Consider the following 19,803-nt stretch of genomic DNA (forward strand, 5'->3'; position numbering starts at 1 on the left):
GGAGAATCCCATAGATGTGCACTATGCTAAGCGTACCCTCGTGTGCAACACACACATCAAAGCTTGTGTACGATACATGTCAAAGGAATAATTTCATTTATATCTATGCGATAGGGAGGCATATAGTTGTGAGAAAACATGCACAACAAAGATTGTTATAGGGTGAACGAGGGAATCTCTCGTTTAGCCCACATAGGATAGGTGTGCTCCGAAGAAGCATATGCAGCATGCTAATCATCCATGAGGTCTAACCGAGAACGGGAATATAATGTCACCATGAAGAACAAGAGAGCATCATCTTTTATTTTATTTTTTTAGGTGAAGAAGGGGTAACACATGCAAAGCATCAAGGATGCTTTTAAGGTGAGGGACAAAGCTTACTTCACTTCACACACATGCATGCATGAATGAGAGCAATTCACAAAGAAGGAAGCCCAAGTCTCTCCCCTCCACATCCACAGGACAAGGGGAGCTCCCTTTTTTTTTTTCCTTTTGCTGGTGAAGGCAAGAAGAGCAACACACAAGAGCCTCTCTCTCTCTCAAATTTTATTATGGTGAAGAAGAAGGGCAAGGGCAAACACATGCAAAGTGGATGTGTTCAAAAAGCAGAGGGAGGTGGGGGCTAGGGATCAACGGTTCGGCTCAAGCCTAAACCGTTTAGCTAAACCGGTTTTAAATGGCTTAGTGGATCGGGTCGGCTTAGGTTTGAGCTTGACTAAACGGTTTGGTCTCGGTTCGGCTTGGCTTGAGCCTTGCCAAACCGGCTCAAACCGGTTAAGCCGTTTAGAAACGTGAGAGAGAAAGAGAGAGGGAGGGAGGGAGGGACACTGTCTGCTCTGTGTGTGTGTGTGTGTCTCTCTCTCTCTATGCTGTGTGTGTGTGTATGTGTGTGTGTGTCTCTCTCTCTCTATGCTCTGTGTGTGTGTGTGTGTGTCTCTCTCTCTATGCTGTGTGTGTGTGTGTGTGTGTGTGTGTGTGTGTCTCTCTCTCTCTCTATGCTGTGTGTGTGTGTGTGTGTGTGTGTGTGTGTCTCTCTCTCTCTCTATGCTGTGTGTGTGTGTGTGTGTGTATAAAAGGAGCAAGGATCTTTGTATGATTTTTGATGATTTGAGAGAGAGGATTGAAATCTCTCTCTCTCTCTCTCTCTCAAAATCAAAGCAGAAACAGAGACACCACAATCAGACAGACACAGAGAGAGAGAGAGAGTAGAAACAGAGACACCACAATCAGATAGATAGATAGAGAGAGAGAGAGTGTGTGTGTGTGTGTGTGTGTGTGTGCAGGTGGTTTCTCTCTCTCTTCTCCTTCTCCTTCCTCCTTCCTCTCTCCGATGATTATGGAAGGGTTCAGGGTTTAGGGAAGGCATCCTCCTCTCGTTATTCCCCGCCATGGCCTTCTTCTTCTTCTTCTTCTTCTTCTCCTCTTCATTCCGGCGATGGCCTCCCATCCTCCTCCTCTTTCCTCTCTGCTGTTCCACTGCAAATGTCATCGCGCTTTCTTCTTCATCTTCTCCATTTTCTTCTTCTTCTTCTTCTTCTTCTTCTTCGTTCTCTCTGTCATCGTCCTCTTCTTCCTCCTCCTCGTTTCTTCCCCTCTCCACTCCTTCCATGCCTCCTGCGCAGGTCTTCCTCATCAATCTCATCCTCCTCACCAACCACCTCAACTTGCCCCCTTCTTCAACCATCTTCTTACCCCTCAATCAATCCATCGCAGTTGCTTTCCCCTCTCCACAAGACCTCGACACTTCCTCCTACCACATCATTACCTCCAGGTATACTTTCAAGGATCTTCTTCTTCTTGACCGTGTCGCATCCTCTTCTCGCCTGCAGACATTGCTTCTAGATCGAACTGTGAGGATCAGCAGATCGGGCATGTCTCTCCTCGCTGATGACCGTGAGATTGTGGCTCCTGACCTCTACTCTGATGACAATTTAGTCATCCATGGCATCGCTAGAGCTCTTGATCCTGATTTCTACATGTCTCAATCTTCTTCTGCTTCCAGGATTTCCCCTTATATTCCAGGTCTGATTCTATCCATGTCTGATCTTTTTGTTTCCATTCGTCTTATAAGTGCATGCTCATTGTCTGTTTCTTGTTATTGTTAATTCTTTTAGAGTCCATTGTTGATGACCTTTTCTGGTTCATAGCTAGGTTTTGTTTGGACATAAAATTAACTCCCGTTTACTTTTTGAAGGAATTTGATTCATCTGATAACCTTGTTTGCTGTTAGCCTAGCTATAGTTACGTGGCTAACCTAGATTCCGTGCTTCCCTTGGTTCTGTTTTCTTACTAAGACAGCAATATAGGATTTAGTTTATTGATATAGAATCCATGTTCTCTGTTATTTTCCATTGTTAGATCGTGGAAATTTGATATTGTTTGGAGATATAAGAGTAGAGGCATACTCATTCACGAGTGGGAGCTCTTTGTTTATAGATTTAACACAAATGTTCGAATCATCATACAGCTAGGGTTTGAAAATTTTGTGTCCTTCTGAAGCTGACAAATTTATGTCAATGATTTAATGCACTGGGGTTTTTGTCGATTCATGAAGTTAGGGTTTATAAGCAGGAATTTAGTTCCAAGTCTGCCCCTCACAATCTCATAAGATTGTTCCAGAATCTAGTTTAATTATGTGGTCCAGTTAGGGCTTGGAAATGCTTGTATTCAGATGAGTCTACAAGAGTAGATTCTTGTCAAATTAGAAACGTTTTATGAGATGACGCATGTGCTGATTTTTGATGCAACACTATGGAAAGCTTCACACAAATGTCATCAGAGTTCTTGCATATTCAGAAGATCCTCCAAGATTACAATTGCTAATCCTTATCATGGTGATCACGAAGTCTAGTCTGCATGTTGACATAATGAATAATCCGAACAGACTGCACATTGCATCATTGATTTACTATGATTCATGTACTGTCAAAACAACCTTTCTATGGTCTTCAGTACAAATCAGTATGTTTGGTCCCATTAATAAAGTTTCTAGTTGATATAGAGTCTTGCAGATGTAATGCTTTGTGTCAATCTATTCTGCACTTCTGTATGAAGGGGATCTTAGGGAATAAAAAGAACGCAGGGACATTTGGGAAATGTGGAAACTTTGAAGGTCTTGGACCTTTATTCTCTTTTGCTGTTATATGCAAAACCTTCATTTTTTAGTTTCTCAGCACAAGTAGTAGCCAAACTGTGCAGCAGTGAGACCCTTGGAGACCATATTTTTTAAAGCAAATCAGGATTTATTTTGATGTTTTTCTTTTTCATAGAAATGAAATGACCTCCATCAACTCTATATTCAATGTGCGCATCCTTCTTTTACTTACAATCCCAATCTATTCTGTGCACATCATTCTCAATTTATGCATCCAGAGTTGTTGTAACTAAAAATGGAGAAATTGTGTGTGTGCATTATATAATGTATGTGCATGCAGGTGGCTGAGCGTCAAAAGGTTGGTGTCTTATATGGCGAAGGAAGAATGTATTGTCATCTCAAGTCATTGCCCTTAAACACTTCTCAATCCTTTGTGGTACTTACTGCACACATGCAAGGTCAAAAGTGCCACATATATATAAATACGCGCTTCCAGACAGATCTCTCAAGGTGCCATTGTAAATGAGTATAATAGAATTTATTTGTGGAACAAAGGATAGATGTCTATACATGCCCAACACATATGATCAATCTAAAAATCAATCTTCTTGAAGAAGTCCAATTTTTTCTTTCTTCTTTTGGGAGCATTGTCATAAGGTTGCGATCATTGCATCTAGGTTTCTTGGAGTCTTAGATGGTCGATTAACATTTACAATATTTTCTATCTTTCAAGGCATAATATATATATTGTATGTATGTATATGTACGAATATGACGGCTTCTATGGTCTCTTCAAATAAACCATCTTGGCAAAAGGCACTACAAAAGAGGGTGACTAATGATTCCTTCCATAACCAGAAAGATTGATTGATATGTTTGGTTTTGTTCTCAAAATGATGAGATGCCCTAGCATGCTTTCCTGGATGGGAACATCATCACTCATCATAGTACATGTTTCTTTTAGGTTTACAAGAGAGAAACTAGAAGCCATTACCATGCCATGAACTTGATATGCTGGAAGCATACAGATAAGGAATGGTAGCAACAGTTATCTGAATCTCAAAAGATCATATTGAAGCATGTGGAGATTAGGAAATTCAAGGTTTTCCAAGTCCCCTAGAGTCATGCCATGGACAATTACCCTCTATCGAGAGATGGTAAAAGAAAGAACGGTAAACATGGTATATGCATGTTGAAGGTCTCTCTATCAGCTTCCCCAATGAAAACCTGAAGACTGTAAATTTCAACCTACCACAATATGATATTGACTTTGTTGATTTAAGCAAAGCATTTGATGCAATTCTTTAGGCAACTTTGTTGAGATGCCTTTGAAAATGACATGAGGCATCTATGCACTATATGAGCAAGTCAAGCTTGATCTTAAGGATGTCTCTCCAATCTCATTCTAGTACCATCGGTGTCATAGTTTCTCACTATCAACTACAATGTTTAGTGTGTGCATGGGTGAGGTGGTTGATTGCATCATTATAGTCGTGTATGTCACAAACACATTTGCAATAACGTTACATCTCCATGGTTCAAGTTATAATCACAATTTAGGTTATGACTTGCTATACTTCTACACTAATGCAAAGATAATCTTCCTCCATATTAGCAAGAGGCCAAATAGTGTTCATGTATGCATATATTTACATCAATGCCACCTTTATCAACCCACAATGTGTGATTTTTGTATGCATGAAGAACCACGTAGAGACTCTCACATTGTTTGGTTATGCTTTCGAGGCAATTCCACAATGCAAACATTTAGGAGCCTTGCAAAAAAGCATGGTGGTTCAACCTTGATGCATGCAACAACAAATTGTGCACATGGACTAGCAATCAAAGAGAAGCATGGTATAAATAAATAGATGATACAATGGTTTCAGAGGACATTGATCGTTTACCACCATTCTAGTTCAAATCTTGATGGTTCACACATACAACACTCACATAGTGAAAAAATAGAGTTCTGTGAAACATTTTGTAGATCTATGATTGGAAGACATGAGTCATGTAAAGTTTAGACCTATCCATCAAATATTATGTATTGCAAATGGATAAATTTCTCTACACATAACAACTAGGGTTCATACAAAGACCATGGCATATGGATATCTATGCATCTCAACGTTATATTCTTGTTATGTTGTGTCTATGTCAAGCGTTTAGACCTTGATACATGAATATCTATGCATCTTGAATAACATTCGCATTCGTTTTCCAACGTAGGAAAATGGATATTATGCTAGATGAACACTGAACTATGCCATGGTTCATTTTAGTGATATAACTATATTATTGTAGGTTTCATCCAAATAAAAAATAGGGAATTTGTAAATATTTGTTTGAGCTTTTTAAAACATTTAATCATGCTTGGAATATATGGTTATTAATTTCGTTCCACATATGCAATAGTGTTATTTTCGATTAATAAAGGATACAACTTCAAAGTTATTACTAGGTTCTTTAATCCATGATCTTAGGTCACAATGCACACACTTTACATCTCCCCCCTCAACATTCATATGTATCCTTAGATTTAGGAAGCTCAAGAATCGGTAATCAATTTGCTTGTGAATATACAAATGGTAAGCTCATGAATCTACAATATATCTATGAAGTAGGTTGAAAATTTTGATGGTGAGCTTTTGCAAGAAAAACATTTTAAACTTATCGTGATACTCCACAATTACTTTTGAATATGTTAGAAATTTGATTTACTCATCTAGAAATAATATTTTCTTTGCTCCAATTGAACAAACATAGTGTAACAATTTTAACATTTGTTTCAATGAACACATGCAAGATTAAAACTAAGCCATATATTTAAGCATCTTACATTATGTATATTTGTGAGCGGAAGGTGAGCATGAGTTTTGCTGAATTTGTTGTTGGTTTTCGGAGTTGTTGGATGTATAGATCTCTCTATGGTTAGGCCTTGTGAATCTTAATGGCTAAACTTTGATGTATTTTGTTTGCTAACTAATGCGAAGCAGTGTTTTTTCGGGGGGGGAAAACAAGGTATAAACACAATGCTATCACATGTAGTGTCCTGTATATTGTAGATTTGATATGAAAATTAAGGTATATATACATTTTTATACCCCTAAATGTTGAAGGAATGGATGATCAGGCAAATGAAGAGACACTGACATTTTTTGAACTATCAAATTATGTTGATCTTATTATGGGTAGTAATTATGTAATTGGATCAAGTTAATGAGGAGTTGTATTCAAAACATTTAGGCAAAATTAATGAATAGAAAGTAACCATCTAATGTCTTGTATATGAGAACACATACTATTCAAGTATGAACTAGCTCAATAAATGATAATTGCTACTTAAGGACTTCATGAGTAGACAATGATATAGGTACATAGAGATAGAGACCATATCCACAAAAGACTTGAATGTGCCTTCACTTGGATGGAGAATTAAAGTATGAACCACAACAAGAAAACAAGGAAAATGCATGAAATATCAATGGGAGGCATGATGGATGATCAAGGATGCAATAGCCCAAAGGCAAGGAGGAAGACAAGACAAATGGCTCAAGATTATTGTTTCTAATTACAAATAGGGAAAAGTACCAGGATACCCTTGGAAGTTCGTCTATTTACCAAAATGCCCCTGGAAGTTCCAAATTTACCAAACTACCCCTATGTCCAAAAAATTACACTTTATAAAGTAATTATACACTCAAATCTTTGGCAAATAGGGCTAGTTCGGGTCCATTTCTTCCATCTTTGGTAAATAGGGCTTGTAGATTCGAGTGTATAATTACTTTATAAAGTGTAATTTTTTGGACATAGGGGTAGTTTGGTAAATTTGGAACTTCCAGGGGCATTCTGGTAAATAGATGAACTTCCAGGGGTATCCTGGTACTTTTCCCTTACAAATATTCTTGATTTAAGCTTTATCATAGTTTATGTATATAGTGACTAGTGGCTATTAGAGTATAATGGTCCCAATTTGCTAATATATCGTCTTTTAGTAAATCTTGTGCATTTCCTTCTCTCTCTCTGTTGCCTCTCAGGAACACGGTCCGTGGTCAGTCCGTCGACCTAGACCCCAAGGTGAGTGGGAACAACGAACAGAGCTTAAGCATACTGCGTAAGAAGAGAACCGTTGTGGTTCTTCCGTGTGTAAGGGGAGACGGCTACAACCAACTCCTTATCACAGGTTGCGCTTACGTACTACTACGCTTACGTATCCGAGACACAGACACTGAATTAGTCGTAGTTATACACAGAAACTCAGAGAAGATAGTATTCTATTATCAGGCGTTCTTTTACAATTCTCAAAATTTACACGCACCCCCCCCCTTCAGAGGTTTTCTGCCCTTTATATATGCAAGGTCTAATTAGCCGTTCACGCGGGGAAGCGTGAACCGTTACATACGTTACGCTTTATATAGTTTCTTATTCCTACGCTTTTGGCCGTCGGTTACTATTCTGGCGGACAACACTCTCTCTCTCTCTCTCTCTCTCTCTCTCTCTCTCTCTCTCTGGTAAAAGCACACAATTACATTAATTGTATGTAAAATACACTTGTTACAACACTTCTTAGTTTCCTCTACCTTCCTTCCTTTCCTATCCTATTTAGGGAGAGGGACGTGCTATAACGCCACTAGAAAACCTAAATATGCATTTGAAGAAATGATCCCTACTTGCTTTAACATCCAGAAATTCCAATTAAGAATAACCGATTTATTATGTTGCATACAACTATAGGATCATTGTTCCAAAGGGCATAATCATGTTATTCCAAACGATGAGATCTTCTAAAGTGACACATGCGTGTAGGTTCTACGGTGTTTTGGAACCTTTTGGAATCAACTATCTTAATGTCGGTAATTCATTTGGCAAAGTTACATGTCTTGGAACTAGAAAGAGAGTTTGAAACTTGGTTCATGCAACTAGCTTTTACACATGTGTGCTAGCCATCTTTTTTTTATGTACAAGTTCAATACCCATACTATCATCACACCCTCCCCTTTTGATGACAATGATATGTTGTTGAGCACAAAAATATTGAACTTGGTTCAAGCTCTCTCGATATCAATGATGGAAGTCTATAACTCTATCAAAAGCATTGGCAATATTCTATATAAGTTCCCAATTATTGTCACAAGGAGTAAATCATCCATCCTAATCCCTTAGATAACAAAAACAATGTTGTGCAAACTTAGAGTCCATCAAATTTCTAAGGTAAATCAATGTTAAGCTCCAATTGTCCCGCTTTAAAATATGACATGGATGCACGAGAAGCTATTAGCTCTTGTAAGTTCTTGATTTTCTACTTGCACTATTTTTGAACTTGTTGCAACAGAGATATCGTGGATTTCCTACATGTTTTAACTTCCTCAAATTTGGAAGAAATACAATTACAAAAAGATAGGACCCCACCACTCTAAAGGATGAGACTGTGCCTAGTACCACACATATGTAGGTTCTAGAGTGTTCCAAAACCATCTAGAAACAACAACATACTAATGACGACGATGTAATGGAATGTCTCAAAGTAGATGTATGTTTTGCAACTAGAAAGTTGTTTGAACTATGTTTTGGACACCTCTTCTATATGTGTCACAACTATGTTTGTATCTAGGAGCATAATACCCATACGGTTGTCATAATCTTGAAGCGCCAAAATTAACTTTACAAGCTCAAATATATTATCATCATACCATCTATAACAATTGTATGATAGAGACACTCTCTGCATAATGATGATGTCAAGTAGAGTTAAACGATGCAATATAGGAATATAGAAGCACCTATGGTGAAGACTTGAAAATGATTGCCATGTGACACATACTTAATTAATGATATAATCAGGTCAATGACTATTGAAATGACAATGACATGATATTGATTATGAGAGTGTGATGTTTGGCTCATAAGAGCATGTTGATTTTTTTGAATATTCCCAACTAAAAGATTCTAACCTTATCAACGCGGCCTTATCTAATCTAATACAAATGAGAGGCTTGGTTCTTATCTTGTTAATGCCAATTATGGATCTCCTTCACGCAATTAGAACTCTCTTCTTCTTGTCACCTAACTTCTAATTAATTCGGTTGCATCATGCATAATCTTGTTTCCTAACATAGTCATGTATGAAGTTATAACAAGTGCCAATCTTGATTCTTATGGTTTAGAACCTGCACTTAAAATTGAATCGTTTAAGCTCTTATAATGGATTTTGCAACCGAGGTTTGATAATAAATTCTTGAATAATATATTCGAGTTATACTTGACCAAGTTCTTCTTGTACATCCAATTCTTTCGTCCTCATAATGTTTCTTATAGATTGGAATTTTAGCAATTCATTCTCACAATGATCAATATCATCAATTGAAAGTTTATTTCAAGAATAACTTCAATTTGCATCATAAGGGAGCATTCATAAATTCAAATAGATATATTGATCATGAATCTCTTGACCATAAACTATAGTTGGAAATGTTATAATCTATAGATTTGTTGAAAGGCAATCCAACATAGAGTGAGATTAGTACAATGCACCTAGATAGACTATTATATATATATATATAATAATATATGTATGTATATATATATATATATATATATATATAGAGAGAGAGAGAGAGAGAGAGAGAGAGAGAGAGAGAGAGAGAGAGTACATGATTAATGATGTTGCACCTAGCACCCATTCATGTCTCACCTATCAAGATAGTTGAGAACTATTGTTATATGTCAATAAATTCTTTGCTTGATCAAAGCTAAGTATCATTATTTGAAATAAGTACAATGCATCTCGGTAGATTTCACTAAGCAACCACAACTTAGACATTGCAATCACCATAAGTCTCATGATGATGTACAACCACCAAGGAATAGATTCAATAAAAAGCTTGGTCAAGAGATGTATAGATGCATGTGTCGAGAAAGGATAGTAAGCAAATGGTGGTGGGCAGGGCACAACAACCACGCCTCCGTCATCTATGCATCTCGATCGGTCGAAAGGCCAGCAAAGCATTGGTCGAGAAAAGGTACAAGAGGACTTGGACAATAGGTGCATGCATGTTATAGCCACTACGACAGTTGCGAACCAGTATTGTCCATCTATCGAGTACATATGCATTCTTGATCGAAAAGGCCACGGGCATCAGGCCAAGAGCGAATAGTGATTTTTACATGCTCGGACGGTGTCCAACAGCATATGTAGGGAGGAGGCACATGACCAGAAGAAGAAGAAGAAGAAGAAGCTAGAGAGTATGGAAGGAAGTGTCTGTCACTCATGTATGTATGTATGTATGTATATACAATATGTATGTATGTATGTATGTATGTAATAATGTATTTACTATGAATATGACCTCTCTGATTAACACCACATGTTTGAATTGAAGAAGAAGAAGAAGAAGAAGACGAAACCCAGATAAGAGTGAGTGTCGCTTTCTTCTTGTATGTACATACATACTCTGTTTCTTCTTTCACTGTCGATGGCTCTGCGATGCCTACTACCATCTCTGTTTCTTGTTCCTCCAGGACGCCATAGCCTTACCCCTTTATCTCTGATTAACGCCTGACCCTCTCTCTCTCCCTCTGTCTGTCTGGTCTGGTCTGTCTCTACCTTCCAAGGAAATTACCTCTCTCCCCTCATTTCCACTTCGTTATTGTTTCAAACCGTTTGATGCTCGACATTCTGAATCTATGGAAAATTCAGGGGTTTCCTTCTTTTCTTACCTTGAATTTTCTACCTTGTTCTTGTCTACGAGCTTTGATTCAGAAACGATGAAGCAAGCCTCATGTTTTCCCTTGCTCGAATAAATAGAGAAACAAGGTTAGAGTTTTCGTCCTGTTTCTAAAGCTTCAATGCATCAGGATCTGCATTCTTTTTGCGTCAAGTTTGGTGGTAATACTTTCTCCAAATGTAGCTACTATTACTGCGTGCTCTGTTCAATTATTGATCTACTTTTCTTCCCTGTTGCAAATGTTGCGAGTATATAGGATTTGATGTAGTAACCATGAAGAAAGCCTCTCGTTTTTCCATTCTTGAATGCAAATGGATGATCCTTATTTCTTTTACCATCATGGCTTCTGTTATTCTCTTGCTGGCTGCCATTGTGAAATTGGGTTCACGATCATCATCCTCATCGGCATCATCATCACTGGATCCATCTACGCACAAAATATTTTCATCAGAACATACTGATGACATCTTCACGAAGTCATCACTCATCCCTTTGGACATGCCCATACCCCCAAGGTTTGCTTACCTAATGTCAGGAACTAAGGGTGATACGAACAGCATGAAGAGACTCCTACAAGCTATTTATCATCCCCGGAATTTCTATTTACTCCACTTAGACCTTGAAGCTCCCATCGATGAAAGGATTACCCTCACAAAGTTTGTTAAACAATTCTCTTCTCTCCACAAATATGCCAATGTACACTTAGTGGAGAAACCCAATCTTGTTACTTATAAGGGTTCCACTATGATTGCATCAACGCTTCATGGAGCATCAATCTTGCTCAAACATAGCAGTGATTGGGATTGGTTCATTAATCTCAGTGCAACCGATTATCCCCTTGTAACTCAAGATGGTATGCTTTAAACTCTAAAACCCAAGAACTATCTATAGGGAAAGCCTTGGAAATACCCCTGATTTTGTCTTTATTTCCCAAAATGTGCTGACCAACCCCCCGAAGAAAATAATGGGGATTTCATCAACAGTATATTTTCTCAAATACCACATATGATTGAGGAAAAAAGGATGAATTGGCCATAGAAATGTTGAAATAGCACCATAGTTACTTGAGATGAGTTTGACCAAGAGCATTTCAGAAAAATGTAAACTTGGGAATATTTGGGAAATAAAGAGAAACTCGGGGGTATCTCTAAGGTTTCCATTTGTTTACATCCTTGAGAATTTGTGTACATATTCTCTGATTCGATGGAGTATTAAACATGATCCTGACAGATTTACTTCATGTCTTCTCATTCTTACCAAAGGATCTCAACTTCATCGAACATTCCAGTAACCTCGGTTGGAGAGAGTAAGTGTTCTCCGTGTTATTTTTTGTGTTGGATGGAAATGGTTCACATCTGATTTTTTAGAAATTTTAGGTTCCAAAGAGCAAAGCCTCTCATTATCGATCCTGGTTTATACATGAACAAGAAGAGTGATGTCTTTTGGATTACACAAAGGCGACCTCTTCCTCAAGCGTTTAGACTTTTCATAGGTAACAAAAAATAAAAATCCGTAAGTGATTTATAAAATTATAGAAGTATTTTTATAAATTGTTGTATTACATAAGACATATTTGGTTATAAGAAGATATGGAATGAGAAGGATAGATGCTCTTTATTGATATTTTCTGTTTTATTTTATTTTCGTATGGGTGAGTGGTTGGTTCAACAAGAGTTACATTTGAAGAAAAAGATTTCCTGTAACAAAGGTGTGATATTGACTGTAACATTCTTGACTACCTAGGAAAATGTATTGAAAAACATTGTCTTAATGTCTTTCACCATTAATTGGAGGCTAATACAACGCTTACAAATCCTTGATATGGGAGCAGATTATTATATTCATAGTGAAGCTGCAATGGGCAACCTAATGACGATGATTCTAATGGTTCTCCAAAAGATATTGTTTCTTATGACATTTTTGGCCATGAGAGTATGATGTACATAATGGGATGCAACATTCATGTATGCTGCTTGAATTTTTCCATGGACATGGTGATATTTTTTGCCATCCTTGAGGGTGTTCACTAGACATTTTGGTACTGGTTAGTTCTTTGAAGAATCATATTTATCAATGAATTCTTCATCATTATCATGTTTGTGTGATTTTCCTGGCTGGAATTTATGTCGTTCTCTGGTTCTAATGCTTCCGTCCATGAAGTTTATGAATGGGATTACTGAATAAATTCTTACACTTTAAAGTAGTGACAACTGCTAACTATAATATGAAAAGCAGAGTTTTCACTGACAATCTACGACACAGAAGATCAACGTAAGAGACAATGATCATATCAATTGAAGGGAACCAAATGCAGTTAGAACAGAGGGATGATACAATGGAGCTATATGCTCCTGAGCAATTACATATCTGACCTGGGGGCTGGAATTGAAAAAATAATGTTAGCTCTCTGACTAAGGTAACTATAACACTTTTAAGTTTTGGTTGCTGACCCATCTACTGCATTAACTTCTATCTGGCACTCTCGTTGTTGACCAGCCAACAACAAAAATGTACCATGCCGACAGGTTCTTGTCGGTAACGAATTGGCCATTGACTACATTCCACAAGTGGCTGTGCTGTATTTTCAGTAAATATGGCATCTTTACGTATATAACCTCATGCATTGCCTATTGAATTTAGGAACGAGATTACCAAATTATTGTGCTTTGAATTAGTGGCAGCAATGTTTCCAAAGCGTCTTATTGATCAAGTATGGGCTGCTAACTACATCTCCTAAGTGGTCAAATTGCATTTTCAATATCTATCCTTATGATAAGCTTACATTTAGATGGGGGTCTTTAACATTTACCGTTTTCTTTTTAACATTCTAACCAACAAAAGGCATTTTATAGACTTATATAGAGGGTTATGGAGTTTTGATTGCGCAAAAATGGCTATGCCCAGTTCCCAAATACTTTCATGTGTGATGAAGATTTTGCTGGTGAGCTTTGTATGCCTCATATGGAGTTTTATGTTTTGGAGGGCATTTTACAGACATGAAGTGTTCTACCTATACCTTACAAAGAAACTGTTTATCATTATGCATGCCACGTGCCATTGCAATGAGATACTTATTCTTGATCTCTGCCAAATTATTTGTTTGTGGACCATATGGAGTTATTCATTAATGGACGATCCCCTTCTCTAAATAAACATGGAACTCTTCTGATGTGTGCTCACTCACCTATACTATAATTTCAGCCAAACTCATGAATTATTTAAAGCAAGAGTAGGCATATGTTTAGCCTTTGCAGCGTGAGAGATCTTCATAACTCTTATAAAAAGACTGTTCACAATACTGAATGGTAACCAGAGTATGTATCATATCTTGATCATAATATTGAGTAGCTTGGGTAATTGTCACATCCTGATCTGTTTAAGCTCAATCATCATCATTATTCAAGGCCCAAATAAAAGTACCCATGTGGAGGTAAGCAATCCATTTCATCTGATTAATTCAAAGCTAACTAGTACGGTCTGCAAATCTGATTTGGCTTCTTATATAGTGCAAATATGCACTCAACCAACCCTGACTGTTCTGGATATGCACTTTTATAGGATCAGTGTGTATCAACTTTCTATGAATGCGAGGTTGGTTTGTACATCACTTTATTTCCCTAGGAGAAGTTTCCGTTCAAGAACAGAGTTACATATGAAGGAAAGCCCCTAGACTGAAATAGAGACAAGGTCAAGATCTGAAAAGATGGTAGTTGATGTGCAGCGGCTTTAGTGTTTCCATTCTCTATCTAGAATGTATAATGTTCAGTTTCTAGGGTTTCCAGATGTTCTGCTTGCTGCTGCTCCTCTCCTTTCTATACAAAAACAAACCAAAAGGGAAGGGAAACTTGGTTATCAATCATGACTAGTTGAAGAGTCACAGCAACAATTAAAATTAAGAGGTTGTAAATATTCAATAGAAGTTGGAGGGACTATATCTTACATTGCAAATTTGACTTTTGACTTTTTTCAGATGTGAAGCTGCAGGGGCTGAATACTGTATTTTCTATATGAGAAAGCATGATTATCTTCCTTTGTTCTGCTACATTCAGCTTATTTTCTAATTATGCCAGTTCGTCTAGTTAAGGCTCTTGATGTTATCATGGATGATATAATGTTAGATTTGTCAATCCATGGGCATTTTAAGGGAAGGTTATGCATAATTTGGATCACATGTCTCAAACATTGCACTGTCTGGATTTCATGTGATGTTTCCCAATCCGATTTTTATTTCTTTCTTATGTGGTTTTGATATTATGTAATACCCACATTTTGTGGTCGAAAACAGAAGGCATGAAGATGAGTCCTGCTTGATTTTCTGCAGGATCAGCATGGGCGATCCTTTCAAGGGATTTTATGGAGTATTGCATCCATGGGTGGGATAATCTACCACGGACATTGTTACTATATTATACCAATTTTGTGTCCTCTCCAGAGAGCTACTTTCATACAGTTATATGCAATTCACGGGACTTTCGGAATACAACTGTCAACGATGATCTACATTACATACTATGGGATAACCCACCGAGGCAGCATCCGATCACGTTGACTATTGAACATTTCAATAACATGACAGAAAACGGGGCAGCTTTTGCAAGGAAGTTTAGAGCAGATGATCCGATCTTGGATAAGATAGATGAAGAGATCTTGGGTCGGAAACATGAGTATGTTACACCCGGAGGTTGGTGCATTGGTAATGATGAGTGGGGAGATACATGTGATGTATTAGGGGATCCTAACATACTCAACCCGACACCTGGTGCAAAACGGCTCGAATCATTGCTTCTACGACGACTATCAAATGATGTATTCCGGGCAAATCAGTGTGCTTGAAAAAATAACTTTCAAGTAGTTTCAAAAAGCATAATGATAACACATCAATGAAGGGGGCAGTTGATGTTCTACCATTGCTATTGAATTCTCTATTAATTACTGAATTGAAACTGAAAGACACATCAGAGGATACCAATGGTTCTTATAAATCTGACGGATATATTTCTCATGTGAAGTGGCCGCAAAAAGTTATTTATGCCTACCAGTAGCCATTTCAATTAATTTGTTTTGAAGGATTAGTGTATGACCATGGAAAATAAAAGAAAATTCCTATTTTAAGTATAGAATTTCTATACTTCAGCATTTTACATCTCATTTTTGTTCATTCATTCATTCATTGTTTCTTTCTAGAAGTCTTTGAAGTAATTGAATTTGCAAAATTTGTGTATTACAGCTTCATTTTTGGGTCTATTACAGCTTTTTATATTTCAGAATTATCATTTGGATAGAACCAGCAGTACTTTTCTCTAGATAATTGGTTGTTTTGGTCTATTACAGCTTTTCACAATTCAGTATCTTTTCTCCACACATTCTATGGATGATAAAAATTCCAATTCTAATTCTTTTTTTCCTACGCCAATGGTTAGAACCACGAGTACTCTTTCCTATATCATCGATGGATAGGACCATGAGTAATATTGGATGTAGGTACGTGCACATTGTATCTGAAACTTGTCTTTGATATTAGGGTTTCGATTTCTAGCAAACTTAGTGTATGCACCATTGATCAAGGTACCATCAAGATTGACAAATTGAAGATATGCAACCATATGTGTTGCTCTATGTGGTACAACACTATCATATTGTCAGTGATATAGTACACCCCCCATATATCAGTATTCTTTTATTGTATTTCAATCTATACTCATTTGATTGTATCATCAATCTACACTCATTCGATTGTATCATAAAGGTATCCTATCCTTTGTTGCATAATTAAATGTGTTGACATTATAGCCAATGGTAGAGTGCCTAATTTCATATTAATTTTTAGATGCGAAGAAAATGTGTTGGCACATTTGAGCTTATATATTCCAATAAAGTAAATTATGGGACTCACTACATTATCCAATTTTTATAAGGGATGCTTGCTAGCATGGAGTTGATAGCGATGTGCCTCAAAAGAAGTAAGAACCCAAAGTCAATATCTACGTAGGTCACTCAAACACTTCCGATTCTCATAAAAGGTACATGCATAAAAATGCTCTCTTTGACTCATGGTTGTATCATTGATCAAGAAAGTTATTGAAGTGAGCACCTTAGGCATGGAAAAAACGAAATGACAATGAAGCGTTTCTCTCTGACCAGAAAATTAGGACACCATGTGTTAAGAAAAGGTGTGCATCAATTAGAGAGCATCAGTTCTCAATAAATAATAATGTGTGAATAGTTGCAAAATGGCTCAAATGTCGAACGGCCATTGCATGGCCCCCCTTTCCCTGTGATGGACTAGAATACCCGTGATCAAGGCCGTCCCGATCTTGGTTTGCGATTTCCATAATACCCCTACTCTAAAATATGCCAATTTCTTAAAGTGTGCATGGAGAAGTATCGATTTAAACGCAGTCAATCAACGTTTTCAAAGCAAAAGTATCGGTAGTAGGCCGATCCACATAAGTTACATGTCATAATGGACCCCTCTTAGCTCGACCTATACACATGTGGCGTAAAAGTATGTACCTCAAAGACATGACCCTATTATGTATAGAAAGGTGGATAAGGGCAACCAAACAGACAGACAGAGAGAGATAGAGAAACTGTGGGCTTCTCGGAAAACAAGACATGGTTTTTTCAAAAAGAAAACCATGGGGATGGAAATCAAACAAAAGAAAATCACATATAAATTGGAAAGGGCGATCAGATTTTGATGAAGAACACTGTCTAGTAGTTTCTAGAAGCTTCCCTCTAATTCCTCTCATCTTCTGCTCCTCTGCAGCTCTGCCTTCCATCTCTCTCCTTGCGTGTAACTCCTCTTGCACAATCTCGCCATGTCTGAAGCTGTACCATCAGACGGAGATCAGTACGCGTCCATTCCTCCTCGATCCGAATCTGAGGAGCGGTCTCATGTTGTTGCCGGCGATGGCACGCTTCCTCCTCCTTCCTCTGGTCGGAAATTTCTGATCGCTGTCGATGAGAGCGAGGAGAGCCTGTATGCCCTCACGTGGTCTCTTGAGCATCTCATCTTTCCCTCCTCTTTCGCATCGCATGACCAAATCGTCCTTCTTCATGTCCAGAACCATCCTCAGGTCTTCATTGGTCCTGCTGGACCAGGTAAATACTTAATACAAAATCTCTTTGATCTTTTTCCATTTTCTTTTCTTTTCTTTCTTCTGTCCATTTTTGGAGTTCTTCCCACTGTCCCTTTACGAGATTGGGGTACTTCTTTCTTGCTTTCTAGCTCTACTTTCTTCCCCTTGCATTCTGGTTTTCTAATTATTTCATTCTTGCTCTCTGTCCACCTTCTAATTTCGACATTTTCTGCCATCTGATTCTTTAGTTTTGTCCGATCTCCTTGAATATGAGTTTTTTCTTTACTTCTTTCGTGATCATTTCCTATTTAAATTTTCCTTGTTTTCGTATGATTTACCTTTCTGACAGAATTCTTTCATCCTTGTTTTCTCGTTTTATTATCATCTCAATCCGTCCTGTCCAGAATAGGCTATCTTTTTTTTCTTTCCACTCCCAGTATGATCTTCGTGTATGTGGCATTTCCACTTATTTACCCTTCCAGGGTAGGGTTACTTCTTTGGGAAGGCATCTCTTGCAATATTCCTCACCTTCTCTTTTTCCTGTTTCAAGATCTCCCTTGCTGGTTTCCTCATTCAGGACTTCTTTCTCTCAGTTATCTATAATTTTCTTTAGCGGTTAGCGAGTATTCTGGACTTCTTTTTCTCCATTATCTATAATTTTCATTCACGCTTAACGATTTATCACAGGCTTTTACATCACTCCAGAGATACTTGAGTCTGTTCGGAAAAGTCAAGATGAAGTCTCTAAACGAGTTCTTCTACGCGCCAAAACCCTGTGTGATGAGAAACAGGCGAGTCAATTTGTCATGTGGCAACGTCTGTTTCTTGCTCATTTGAATTTTCAAAGACCTTTTTGCTGTCTTATGATGTCAAATACGTGAAAATCCTGAATTTCAAAACACCTTTGTGTTGGGATTCTCAGCTAGCATCAGAGACAATGGTGGCCATTGGAGATCCGAGGGATGCTATCTGTGATGCAGTTGATCAACTCAATCCTACGTTCTTAATTGTCGGAAGCCATGGCTATGGTGCTATCAAAAGGTACCTTTTCAGATCACGAACCTTAGTTGCGGTTATCTGTTTTGTTGTTTAGTTAGACGTTGAGATATTATCAATGATTTAATTTTTCTGGTTTCTTTCTGTGCATCTGTTGCAGGACTTTCCTTGGCAGTGTCAGTGACTATTGTGCTCATAAAGCTAAATGTCCTGTGGTCATTGTTAAGAAGCAGCATAAATGAGAAGAAATTTGTCTCCAAGAGTGTTGGCCCTAGTGTCTTATGTCGGTGCTTTTTTCAATTCAGTAATATAATCATATATATAGAATTGGGCAGTGGAAGTGTAACCTATTGTAATACTTTTTAATCTAATACAATTTTGTTGATACAATTTAACCTGTCTTATACATATCCAATGCGTCTTTCTATCTCAAGAATGAGAATCTTGCTGATGGAAAAAATAATTGTGTTACCTGAGTTGGTCTTGTGGATGTCCAACTGTACCTCTGCTTTCAGAGCATTGTCAGGTAGGGATTGGCAACGGTTCGGTTTAGGCTTAGCCGGTTGGTTTGGATAGCCTAAACCGTTTAGGGGTATTAAAACCTGAACCAAACCAAACCCTAAACCGGTGTGGCTTAAACTGGCTTGTGAACCGGTTTGGTAGAGAACAACAATACTTTATATTGAACTTCATAATTTTACTACAATTAAATCACTTAAACGGCTTAGCTGATTTGGGAGGCTCAAGCTGAGCTGAGCTGTTTGTGAACCGGTTTGATAGAAAACAACAATACTATTACAATGAATATTCAACTTCATACCATATTTTTATTACAATTTATATTGAACTTCATAATTTTATTACAATTAAATCACTTAAACCGCTTAGCCGGTTTGGGAGGATC

General features: G+C 37.7%; 3 protein-coding genes and 1 long non-coding RNA gene across 4 annotated transcripts; all 4 read left to right on the forward strand.

Moving 5' to 3' along the window:
* Positions 1-1,373: 1,373 nt before the first annotated feature.
* On the forward strand, positions 1,374-3,710 carry LOC147856640 (uncharacterized). The gene is made up of 2 exons (XM_087329212.1): positions 1,374-2,022; positions 3,435-3,710. Exons 1-2 carry the CDS (start codon positions 1,389-1,391, stop codon positions 3,440-3,442), a joined length of 642 nt encoding a protein of 213 aa, XP_087185338.1. The 5' UTR covers positions 1,374-1,388; the 3' UTR covers positions 3,443-3,710.
* A 7,231-nt stretch (positions 3,711-10,941) lies between these two features.
* Positions 10,942-15,983, forward strand: LOC147856641 (beta-glucuronosyltransferase GlcAT14A-like). The gene is made up of 4 exons (XM_087329211.1): positions 10,942-11,674; positions 12,052-12,127; positions 12,198-12,313; positions 15,143-15,983. Exons 1-4 carry the CDS (start codon positions 11,095-11,097, stop codon positions 15,652-15,654), a joined length of 1,284 nt encoding a protein of 427 aa, XP_087185337.1. The 5' UTR covers positions 10,942-11,094; the 3' UTR covers positions 15,655-15,983.
* LOC147856642 (uncharacterized) lies at positions 13,619-14,865 on the forward strand. The gene is made up of 2 exons (XR_015530679.1): positions 13,619-14,251; positions 14,328-14,865. It is a non-coding gene; the product is annotated as an uncharacterized LOC147856642 (long non-coding RNA).
* A 1,565-nt stretch (positions 15,984-17,548) lies between the features above and the next one.
* On the forward strand, positions 17,549-19,289 carry LOC147856643 (universal stress protein A-like protein). The gene is made up of 4 exons (XM_087329442.1): positions 17,549-17,925; positions 18,591-18,694; positions 18,826-18,944; positions 19,060-19,289. Exons 1-4 carry the CDS (start codon positions 17,643-17,645, stop codon positions 19,139-19,141), a joined length of 588 nt encoding a protein of 195 aa, XP_087185568.1. The 5' UTR covers positions 17,549-17,642; the 3' UTR covers positions 19,142-19,289.
* The last annotated feature ends 514 nt before the right edge of the window (positions 19,290-19,803 follow it).

Source organism: Azolla caroliniana, unplaced genomic scaffold (genome assembly GCF_043228905.1).
Source record: "Azolla caroliniana isolate FFs.n. ecotype wild unplaced genomic scaffold, voAzoCaro1.0.p SCAF_13, whole genome shotgun sequence".
In the NCBI taxonomy this organism is placed as follows: domain Eukaryota; kingdom Viridiplantae; phylum Streptophyta; class Polypodiopsida; order Salviniales; family Salviniaceae; genus Azolla; species Azolla caroliniana.